This window comes from Monopterus albus, unplaced genomic scaffold (genome assembly GCF_001952655.1).
Source record: "Monopterus albus unplaced genomic scaffold, M_albus_1.0 scaffold117.1, whole genome shotgun sequence".
In the NCBI taxonomy this organism is placed as follows: Eukaryota; Metazoa; Chordata; class Actinopteri; order Synbranchiformes; family Synbranchidae; genus Monopterus; species Monopterus albus.
Window position 1 is genome coordinate 966,805 of NW_018127997.1, and position 12,585 is coordinate 979,389.

Here is a 12,585-nt window from a genome sequence, read left to right on the forward strand (position 1 = left end):
GCCTTGATGGCAATGCATTTCTCTCTAAAATCCCAATATATGCTTTCACATTGATGGCACCTTCACACATATACAAGTCAGTCATGCCATGAGCACTGATGCACACCGATACCATCACAGATGCTGGCTTTTGCACCTTTTGCTGATAACAGTCTGGATGGTCTTTTCACAGAGAACACACAGAGAACTCAGCATCAATTTTTCCCAAATACCAGCTGCAACACACAGAATGCATTTGCACTGTCTGTGACAGTGACAACTGTTTTCCAAAGTACTCTCAAGCCCATGAGGCTATATTAATCACAGTAGCATGACAGTTTCTCATGCAATGTCACCAGAGGGCTTGAAGGTTACGCACATTCAACAGTGGTTTTCGCCCTTGGCCTTTTCACACATTTCAACTGCAGATCTCACATTATAGAACTTTCTTTAAATGAAGATAAGAAAAGTGTAGTTGCCATCATAGCCACACAAACGTCTATTTTTACCCTACTCCTACTTCACAATCACACCTTCATTTCCTATAATTCCCTGCTCCTACTTCCTACCTTGACCCTATTTCCACAGGGTACCAAAACTCTCATGCAAACCAGTTGAGCTCTTTGTACTACATCTTTCCATGGCTGCACAGTGGCTAACAGAGGATGGATATTCCATCTCTCTCTTGCACTGGACCCCGGTATGTGCCTGATCAGCAAACAATGGTGCATGTAGCCATATGCTGCTGCCAGACCAAAGCAAACTACAGTCGTGTTCTGTGATCAGCTGTTTTTGACCGGTTAATTGTGCAGCAAGCAACACTGCCTTCCAGAGGAAGGAAAGGCTGGCCACATTACTTTTCTTCCCACTGTTGAAAAAAGGATCAAAGGGTGACTGACTTCCCCTTTTCCAAATACGTCAATGAATTACTATTTAATATATTTGTTCATCTGTGCTGGTACAAACAAAAGAGAAAAAGGAAAAAAGCTGGGCAGGCTGATTAAAGGGTCTGAAAGTGGGAGACTGCAGTAGTGCCACTGGTATGAACTGGGGTGCCATGAGCTTTAGAAGTGGAGCAGGCTTTGAAGGTGACTTATCAGGTTCAAAGGATGAAAAGAGAGAAAGACTGGATGAGGTATGAGTCACATTTTCAACAGGGGATGAAGGTCTCCAATTGTATTCAGCAATCATGTGACTGTTAGGATGTCACACAGTTCTCCTGATGATGATGCGTTAAAAAAAAACTGCATGCAATGAAATTAACCCTGCCAGTAGAGTGAGCTGGCCAAAGGAGGATATGTAGGTATTCCTAATATTCTGATCCTCTCATGTATACACCTCTAAATATCTAAATGTCTCTGGGACAGGGACACAGAGGTATGTGGTATGTGTCAAAGTAACATCAACATGAATGGCTGGAACCAAGGTTTTCCAGTATGGGTGTTTATTTCTAAGATTAGATTCAATCTGAACGCATAATGCTACCAGGTTCTCACACTCAAATATAGTGCTGCTTGCACAACCTTTCTGTACTCAAACTTAAACACTTCTCATTTTACCGCTGCTGTATGCTTGCAGAATTTCTCTCAGATCGTATGCTCTCGCACTTGAACTTTTGTGAAAAAATGAAATAAGCGCACCAAAATTCCCTAGCTAATAAAAATGCCAGCTGTGGCATTGACCTATTAAATGATCACACCTACATTATGGATGCATTCAATTTAGTTCTTATAGCATTCCAGCTCACAGTGTTCTGAATGTGTTGCCCACTGCAACTGCTGCCTTAAAATTCCAAAAAAAAAGAGGGGTTTGTGTTCCTGCATGTATGTTTATGCTGTTTAATTTAATTATATAATGAAATTTATTATAACTAATTATAGTCATTATCATTGTTTGTACTTGTTTGTATTGTACTTTAAAGCAGATTTGACCCATCCATCCATTATCTATACTGCTTATCCTGAAGAGGATCACGGGGGGTTGGAGCGAATTCCAGCTAACACTGGACAGGTCACCAATCTATCACAGGGATGACATGTAGTCAAACAGCCACACACACTCTTATGGGAAATTTAGAGTCACCAATTAACCTAAGCTGCATGTTTTTTCACTGTGGGAAGAAGCTGAAGTACTCGAGAGAATCCACGCCTACTTGCTTTAAGGCAACAGCACTAACCAATGTTTCACCATGCCACCCACCACTTGCAGATTTGACTAAATGTTGAAAAAACAACTTCCTGTTATGGCCTAAGGCCACCAGGCTGAGAGTTGGACTCAAACTACAGGTGGAAACTTAAACTATTATATACAAGGTACAGGAAACAGAGTTGCTGGTTCAGGCAGAGGAGAACAGACCCCTGACCTTCCCGGAGGAGGAAGCAGGTATATGGTGTCAGGGCTGAGAGGACTGGTGGCAGGAAACTGGTACTGCACAACAGGTGGACCTGGGATCGGGGCAGAAGGTTCCAGCAGTGAAAATTGAGGAGCAGAACCCACGTCAAGCTGGATGGTCTGGAGGGAGTAGTGCAGGCAGAGAGGAAGCAGGATGAAGCACCAGAGCTTGTTGGGGCGATGAGGAAACGGGAACCAGAAAACAGAGTCATGGAGTACAAGGCAAGCAGGTGGTCAACGGTGTGTGTCTGGAGGGACTCAGGAGGGGATAGGATGTGTCAAGCCGGAAAGCATAACTCAGATATCCTGGGAAAGCAGATGTCAGGCAGGTAGAATCAAGAAACACCGTGGGGCTGGGTTGAGTGGTGTCGAGCTGGAGTAAACTCCTCCGGTGTAGGGAGCATGTAGGTGTCAGGCAGGCAGAGTCGAGAGACACAGGAAAGTTGGCTGGAAGTTAATGATGAATCTTCTACACAGACTGAAGTTAGTCATGGCATTCCACAGAGCTCTGTGTTAGGTCCAATTCTCTTCACTTTATACATGCTCCCTTTAGGCAATATTATCAGGAACCACAGCATAAATTTCCATTGCTATGCAGATGATACTCAGTTATATTTATCTATGAAGCCAAATGAATCAGATCAGCTGGTCAAACTTCAAGCATGTCTTAAAGACATAAAGGCCTGGATGACCTGCAACTTCTTACTTCTAAACTCTGACAAAACTGAAGTCATTGTGCTTGGGCCTGAAAACCTTAGAAATCTGCTGTCTAATCATATAGTTACTTTAGATGACATAGCTCTCACGTCCAGTACTACTGTGAGGAACTTTGGAGTCATTTTTGATCAGGATATGTCCTTTAAATCACATGTAAACAAAGTCTCTAAAACTGCCTTCTTTCACCTGTGCAATATTGCAAAAATCCGGAGCATCCTGTCTCAAAGTGATGCTGAAAAACTGGTCCATGCATTTGTTACTTCCAGACTGGAGTATTGTAATTCTTTATCAAGATGTCCCAATAAGTCCCTAAAAAGCCTCCAATTAATCCAAAATGCTGCAGCCAGAGTACTGACAGGAACTAGCAAGAGAGATCATATCTCTCCCATATTAGCTTCTCTCCACTGGCTCCCTGTAAAATTCAGAATAGAATTTAAAATCCTTCTCCTAACATACAAAGCCCTTAATGACAAGGCTCCATCGTATCTTAAAGACCTCGTAGAGCCTTATCATCCTAACAGAGCACTTCGCTCTCAGAGTGCAAGTTACTTGTGGTTCCTGAAGTCCACAGAAGTAGAATGGGAGACAGAGCTTTTAGCTATCAAGCCCCTCTCCTGCGGAACCAGCTCCCAGTCTCTGTTTGGGAGGCGGACACCCTCTCTACCCTTAAGATTAGACTTAAGACTTTCCTTTTTGATAAAGCTTATAATTAGGGCTGGATCAGGTGACCCTGAACCCTTCCCTTAGTTATGCTGCTATAGGCCTAGACTGCTGGGGGGCATTAAGTCCCACCGAGTAGTGGAAACATCACTCGGATTAGATTAGACCTGGTCAGGCAAAACAGTCAGTCCCTGTACAACAGGGGTTGGCAACGTCCGGCCCGCGGGCCAATTCTGGCTCGCCTGATGAATTTTGAAACGTATTTATCTGAGTCACACGAACAGCATCCAATCCTTTATGTTATTTTATGACTATTAATGAGTTCAATTTGACACTTTCAAAGGTTCACTGTGAGTCGCTCTGTAACCCCTCCCTTCCTCTCCCGCACTGTGCTGCAGCTTGCGGTGACAGAACGGCTTTGTGTTGTGTCACTGCCGCACTCGCATCCATGAAGCTGAGCATATAAATTAAATAAAGGACATATTCAGACACTTTCTTTATGCACGCGAGTCAGAATGCGCACACTGACTCCGCGCCTTGTAATTTTTCGTGCCTCACTCTGGGGTGGAAAAGACACCTTGAAAGCTTGTGTTTTGTCTCGTGGTGTCGTCTAAAGTTGTATTCTTTGCAAACGGCAACTACCTCGTTGCAGATGAGACACACAGGCTTGGTGTTCACAAAACCAGGTAGGATGAAGCTCCTGTATGGTAGCCTCCATTGCATGGGAGATCGAGGATACCATACGGGAGGCTCAGCAACAGGACCCGATCCAGGGGGCGACCACCAGATAGATTATATGTCCCCCAGGCTGCTAGGGCCCAGACCCTCGATTGGGCCCATGCCTCTCGGCTAGTATGCCATCCGGGGGTACAACGCACCATTTCCCTCCTGAAACAGTATTTCTGGTGGCCCACCCTAAAGAAAGACGTCAGGGAGTATGTAGCCGCCTGTGCTCCCTGTGCGCAATCCAAACCACTCCATCAGTCCCCTGCAGGTCTTCTTCGGCCGCTGACAACACCTAGTTGGCCCTGGTCTCATATAGCCCTAGACTTTGTCACCGGCCTGCCTCCCTCGCAGGGCAACACTGTCATTCTCACCATCGTCGACCGTTTCTCCAAAGCCCCCCATTTCCTCGCCCTTCCACAACTCCCTACTGCTCTAGAAACCGTACAGCTCCTGGTTCAGCATGTTTTTCATATTCACGGCACCCCCATCACTATCGTTTCTGACCGCGGTCCACAATTCACCTCTCACGTCTGGTCTGCTTTTTGCACTGCCCTCGGAGTACGTCCCTGTCTTTCATCCGGTTATCACCCCCAAACTAACGGTCAAGCTGAACGGCTGAACCAGGAGCTGGAGAACGCGCTCCGTTGTGTGACCAGTTCCTCACCAGAGGACTGGAGCCAGTTGTTGCCCTGGGTGTAATATGCCCACAATACCCTCTCTAGCTCCACCACCGGTATCTCTCTCTTCCAGGCATCCCTAGGCTACCAGCCTCCCCTTCTGTCCTCTGCCGAAACAGACACTGCTGTCCCCTCAGTCCACGCTCTCATCACCCATTGCCAGGCCATCTGGGCTGAGAACAGGGCCACTCTGTTGCGTACGGTGGATCAGAATAAAGGACTTGCTGACCGCCGCCGCCGGGCTGCTCCTACCTACCAGGTTGGGCAACAGGTGTGGCTCTCCTCTGCCCATGTACCCATAAAAGAAGCATGCCCCAAACTGTTGCCTCGGTTCCTAGGGCCGTTTACCATCCAGGAGATCATCCATCCCACTGATGTAAAACTCCAACTCCCTGATTCCCTCCGTATTCACCCTATCTTTCACGTCTCACAGGTCAAACCCGTTTCCACCAGTCCCCTCTGTCCGCCGCCTCCTCCGCCTCCTCCTGCCCTGGGTGGATGGTGGCCCTGCTTACACCGACAGGCAGATCCTGGATGTTCACCCTAGGGGCCGGGGTTTCCAATATCTGGTGGACTGTGAGGGCTATAGTCCAGAGGAGCGGTCCTGGATTCCCTGGAACTGAAACAAATGGTCAAATCATTGATAAACAGGAAATTAACCTGTGATCAAATTTATTGTTGCCCTTTTGAAGCAAACTGCCAAATGGCTACACTCTAGCCAACTTCATATTTCTGAGAATTTGCTGATTGTCATTATCTTAGTAAAATAAATGTAAATTTTTCACATGCAAGTTCATAGACCAAACATTTATTCATGAGAACACCTATAAATGCTAAATGGTCTTATACTTGTATAGCACTTTTCTATGCTTTAGAGCACATTCAAAGAGCTTTCACAATACTTGGCCAGTCACACCTGTCCAATTGTTATACAATTATTTACCGATTAAAATCATTAGTTTTAACCCTAACAGGAATATCATAGAGACTAGATCTGAATCAATTTGTTGTTAAATTGAATAGTAATCAATTTATTATAATTAATTTCACAAGGAATCTTTCTTCGGACCTCTCTTCTGGACTCTGGATCTACTCTGCCCTACCAGTCTCCACCATACAGGTCAATGCACAGTCTCCACATCTATGCTATGCATGCTCCTGTCTCCTCAGCCATCATCGCTTCAACCACAACCAGTTCAGGAGTGACCCCAGCGTCCACAGCCCAGTCTGTAACCCATCCATCTCACATTGACTGTTTTTCTCTGCCACAGATTGACACCCGGTTACTCCATACCATTCAGCACCTATCTGTCTATTGCATTTTAAATTACACTGTAAATAAAACCATCACTGCTTGCACTGAAGTCAGCTATCTGGGTCCGTCTTTATTGCTCGTTCCTTTCCATGTATGAGCAACCATAACAGATGCATGTTATGGGAACAGTGTTACACTACAGTTCAGTACAGAACAATTTAGTTTGATTTTTTTTTTGTACAGTAGGCTTTTGGTTTTTCTTGTCTTAGTGAATTTAAGTTAAGAATTTTAAGAAAGAAGGCACAGCAGAATAAAGTGTGTAATTTTCCAAATTCTGACTACTTTGCTATTTTATTAACAACATTTGTACTTTTACTTTCAATACTTAAGTATTAACATTTTCAGAAAGCTACTTTTGATACTTAATTATGGTTAATATCAGATACTTAGACACTTTTACTCAAGTAGAATTTTAATGGGTGACTTTAACTTTTACTATAACTTTTACAGTGAGTCATTTTCTAACAAAAAATCTGTACTTCTACTTAAGTGTGGCGTTCGAGTACTTTATACAACACTGCTGGAGACTATGCCCATTCAAGGAAATACTTAAACTGTCACGCATATTTAGTCAGAAAAATGTCTCGCAAGCAAGAGTTTGTGAGGTGTGTATAAACTGAGTTGTTTCTGCACAGGAGCACTAGAACATACATACACCTCATTTTTTGAGCTTTAGGTCATGTCTAAGATGATAATTTACCATTTTACCAATGTAGATAAGTCAAACAAACAAGGAAAAGCATAACATTGGCTCTTTAACAGATTTATAGTTTTTATAAATTGTTTTACCTAGTTTATTGTTTGCGCTTTTCTTATTCCTAAACATACACTGAAATGTTGATAAAAACAAGAAATAAGGTTGCATCCACTTTGGTTGTTAGCTGTCTAGAAACATGTTCATGTAACTTAAATATTAAGATGCATTGCTATGTTAAAAATATGACTGTGACCCAACATGCTATTACTTCCATCCTTAATATTAAGCTGATGTTGATTGATAAGGTGCAATAGGCACACGTCTATTATGTGCAGCTATTACTGCAAGACATATGGGGATCTGGTCCAGGTCTCCAAAAGATGTACAAAAAAGTAAAATAAAACTCTGGAGGATGGAAGAAGAGGAACAAGAGCTGGTTAGCCACGTTGTGCCCCAGTTACTAGTAGTCTGATGTCTCCTTTGGCATCGACTGTTCCCCCAGTCACTTGTATCATTGCCATGGTAATGCATATTCATGAATTATGAGTGATGTGGTCATGAAATCCTAACTGAAACAACTTGTAGATTTGTGTTCATAGTGATCAAAATGTAAACATTCTTTTGCTATAATGGCTGACTATACCTTTAAGTTATTTATGAAGTGTCCTATTCTCAGCTTCAGTGAGGAGAAATCCCACTCCTACTGGAAGAATGTGTGTGAGTGTGTGTTTTATGACACTCAGAGCCGCAAAGGCAACATTATACTGATGTGTTGTAGTTTTTCTAACAGTGGTGTTTGTAGCTGTTGAAAATGAAATGTCGATATCAGCCCCACTTGTCAAGTGAAGGCTTTATGTATTATGTACTGTATATACAAGACGCTGGTAACAGAAAATAATGCATTCATTATATGCTCTAATAACATGCTTTATATCAATTCTCTTTCTGTATAATAAACTGTAAATTTATTCGAAAGCCACTTGTAAAGAGTCCTAAAAAACAGTCCTACTTCAGGTAGGTAGGTAGGTACTTTATTGATCCCACAGTGGGGAAATTTCTGTGTTACAGCAGCAATAGAGAACAACCAAAATAACACCATAAGAACAGACACCACCATAACAGACACATGAGTACAGAACTTCATAAAAACACGGAAAAGAACACGAGGACACAGCTGCTGTAACTTGCTGCCACTTCGCGCGGTTCATGCGTACGTAAGTATGTAGTAACAAAGAACACTTAGTCTTAAAATAAAAAGTTACATAAAGGCAACAAAGCATTAGGACCGATACACACAAGGATTATAAAAGTAGTGTCATCGGAACGTTACATTTTACACAGCACAAATAAGCAAATCAAAGCCACCTAAAAACAGGGCAAAGCAGCACTGGAGAGAATCAGGAATCAGAGAAGGACTTAACAGTTATTTATGAAGTGTCTGCACTCTCTGACCAATTAAACTAGGGGAAACACTTCTGAGGTACCTTTAGGATGCCGACTTGACTGTTACAAGGGAAAATGTTTGAAAAACAAGAAAATTAGTGAGCAACTAAGGAAAATATAAAATTTGCATGACAAAAATTAAAAAGTGAGATTTGAGACACAGGGGGTTATTTACCATACCATACCATACCAACTTTATTTATAAAGCACTAAAATAACCAAGGTGGACCAAAGTGCTGTACATTACAATAAACAATAAATCAAAGACACAACCCACAAGCACATATAAGATCAACACCATTTACTAAACCTGCTGCAAATTACCACCAGGATTGTAAAATATTGCAGTACCACAATTGTACAATTGAATGACACATTTACAAACACTTTGATAAACCCAAACGTGTAGTGAGGACCAGCTGGGAATGCCTGGCTGAAGCCCCTGTCCGTGAGGTCTTGAAATCACACCTCTGGAAGAATTTCTCACATGCCCCAGGGAGTTACTTCAGTAATGGGGTACCAGGGCTGCTGGTATGAGCCATCTAATCCCTGTATAACCAGAGAGTTGTGTCTGCGTACTTCGCAAAAAGTCAAACACGTTCCCAGTTGGTGTTGGCCTCCGTCAGGTTTGTCCCTTGTCACCAATCCTGTCTGTGATTTTCATGGACAAGATCTCAACATGCAGCCACGGGGAGGAGAGCATCTGGTTTGGGGACCTCAGAAAGGCATCTCTGATTTTTGCCAATGATGTGGTTTTGCTGGCTTCATCAGACCGTGACCTCCAGCACACGCCGAGGCAGTTTGCAACCGAGTGTGAATTGGCGGGCATACTGGTTAGCACCTCCAAGTCTGAGGCCATAGTACTCTGGGTGAAAATGGTGGATCGCTCTCTCTGGGTTGGTAGTGAGTTGATGCACAAAGTGAAGGAATTTAATTACTGTATCTTGGGGTCTTGGTCACAAGTGAGGGTAAAATTGAGCATGAGACTGACAGGGAGAAATTAATAAATCCATACATATAAACACTGCTGATTCCTTGCTGGTGAAGCTACATGAAAACTATTTTAGTCCAGTATATTTCTGCTGTCATTCAGCCCGGTGAAGACTGTGCTGTCCTCCTGCTGACAGTCAGCTGTTGCAGACTGCTGCATGTAGGCTGAAGCCAGTGTGCACTGAATGGATCAAACACTTAGGTTACGCATATGCACCGCTCATGTCTAGTGGAGTCCCACTTTAAAGTTAGTAGTGGCCGAAACCCACCATCAGTCCTTTAAGTAGTAGGCTACTAGTAACTTGAGCCCAAAAATGACTTGGCACTAGCCAGGTGAGTGAGAGAGCTGAATCGTGTATGAAATCCAATACAGACATCGCCAAAGCAACTCTTCAGAAGAAGAAAAATTGGTTACAAATAGGCTAAATCACAAACGGCAAAGCATGCATTCATTGGTTATACTTCAACTGAAATATAAATGTCATCATTATCATCATGTTGACTGCAAGGCTATAAAGCACTACAGTTCAGTTACTACATAAGAAGAGGTGCAAAGGTGGCCATTTTCCCATTTGTTGTGTTCTGTAAGTTTCCCTCTTTCTGGATTTCATTATAAATACAGGATATGCATATTTGTTGGTAAAGTTGTTTAAAATTATTTGTGAAAAATACAGATTCTTTTGCATTACGTGGTAAAACAGAGGTGGTGTGGCATTAAATATGGCACTGGTGCCACCATCTGAGAAACTTGGTTACACTGGTGCCACCAGAATGAAATGTTACTCTGGAGCCCTGGATTAAATTTAAGCTGTTAGATGTGGCTTCAAATTGATTACGCATTTTACTGAGAAACGTTTCTGATAGCCATGAAAGGCATGCCTTTTTATTTAATAGTTTATAGCATACAAATACACTTGGGACTTGTTTGAAACTTGAAGGTTATGACTCGAGACTTGCTTATGACTTGCTCCCACCTCTGTAGGATAGAGATGCAGTTATCTTAAACTGCTGAATGGTCTGTAACAGAACCTTGCATGATCCATTGTGAGTCCCACCTGGTCCTTGCTGTGAGTGTGGCTGGTATCCCCTGCGACGACGCAGTGATAGCACTGCCACCATATTAGTGCATGGTGTGCAAAGGCCAATTGCACTGCTGCATATATCCATCAGGTGAAGCAGGGATTGCTTGAGTTTACTGTAGAGGCAAACTGATCATTTAAACCTTCTGTCAATGTCCAGAGGTTCTATGAGAGCAAATACATTAAAAGCTATGAGGCACTCCAGGTTGACTGGCTGGCAGCGATGCCGAAATATTAATGAGCATCCGTTTTGAGTAATAACCATTTCATTAGCTTACATGCTCAGACTTTATACACCTTTTGAGACATTGTGCCGTTAGACGTTATTAGTGTCCATATTTTTTCATCATTAAATCAAAGGTGTCAACCCTCATGCTTTAGAATAATAATGTTGAGTTTGTAAGAATGTATGAGTAAAGAATTTGTATTTAACTGTGTTTCACAAAGTATATAGTTTCCCAACTCAAAGAAGGTGATTTTTTTTATGAAATTTGGGTGCTAAATGCTTTTCTGCACACAGACTTACTGTTTATATGGTGAAACCAATGGGAACAAAACGGCTGTGTTCAAGATGAGCCCAGCACCACTGCTGAACAAAGCGGACCTAATGCAAAAATGTAAAGCATTCCTCTGAGACAGCAAGTGAGCTGAAAGAAATTAGAAGTTAACACCTTTCATGGAGCTGTGGGGAACTGCAGAGTCAGGTGGTAATTCTGGGAAGGTCCATCACTACCAGGAACTCCTTTTACTCATGAATCATTACATTAAACTATGGATTAATGCAGCTTCCGACTGTAATTTGCCGGAATATGTTAAGGCACCATCACCCAAATTTTGAAAAAAAAAGCAAATGGTGTCATTTTATTGCAAGGATTTTCTAGAATCACCAATATCAGCATCTTAACATGCAAGATAGTTAGTCCAAACCCAGGGAAATATACTGCAAACAGTGGAATCATCTCAGCCCCAGCAGAAAAAAAACCTTTTAGTGTAAATCACATATTAACTGATATGCATTGCTTATTTGTTTACAGGTCTACATGAATATATTTTGTGCTGACTTATGTAACCACCCACTTCCCTAAATCAGTAACCTACTCGGGCGCAGTGAATTCGCGTGATTATTCACGTGTGACTTTTTGTAAAGCAGCAGCAGCCCATCCTACGTCCAGTTCGAACAAATTGATTGATTTCAATAATATGACTAACTCCCCCACAGCACCACACACAAACACAGGGTACCGCTGTATTGCTCGTGTAGACACTAATTGAAGTGAAGCGAAGCAGATGCAGCAGGCTTCATTCTGTCAGGCTGCACCGCACTGCGCCCCGCATCTACCCAACACCAGCGACTACACAGTCTGCACGCTGCTCATCTCCTTTTTATATGACAGCAACCCGATTCCAGCAAACACCTTCCCCCATCTATCCTGTGTTTTGTTGTTTTCACACCTATTCCATTCTTCCAGTCCTCTGTCAGCATGATGCGGACTCACTGATTTGTTTCTAGAGGAGCTGTCATTCTTAATGCGGTAAACTCCCTGCCCACACACACACACACACACACACACACACACACACACACACAGAGCCGGGCACGAAGACGCAGTATGGTATCGCCCCACACAGCGCCCATATCTGGCTTCAGAGGAAAGTCAAAAACACTCACTGTCCGCAGGAACTGGATTTCATCCTCGCCCTCTCCTCCCTCAGCCATGGTGAGCTTTCACACGGAAATCCTACTGCCACTGCTGTAACTGCGTGTGGACTTCAGACTGGGTGTGCGTATGTATGAGACGGTAAAAGGCGACGCACTGTGGAACTCGTCTGTCATTGGATGGCGCGCGCTCAGCGAAGGAGGAGCTGCACAGGTGTGAGCGAGGGAGTGCGCGCGCGAGCGGTTTGCCCCTC

At 43.1% G+C, this 12,585-nt stretch overlaps 1 protein-coding gene across 6 annotated transcripts in view; it reads right to left on the bottom strand.

Annotated features, from left to right (window-relative positions):
- The window catches only part of ryr2a (ryanodine receptor 2a (cardiac)), a 252,899-nt gene extending 240,371 nt beyond the window's left edge, over positions 1-12,528 (bottom strand). For all 6 annotated transcript variants that reach the window (XM_020611714.1, XM_020611710.1, XM_020611711.1 and 3 more), the window contains exon 1: positions 12,344-12,528. In XM_020611714.1, coding sequence (XP_020467370.1) covers positions 12,344-12,391 — 48 coding nt within the window. In that variant the 5' untranslated portion in view covers positions 12,392-12,528. The remainder of the gene's footprint in view (positions 1-12,343) is intronic.
- Positions 12,529-12,585: the final 57 nt, after the last annotated feature.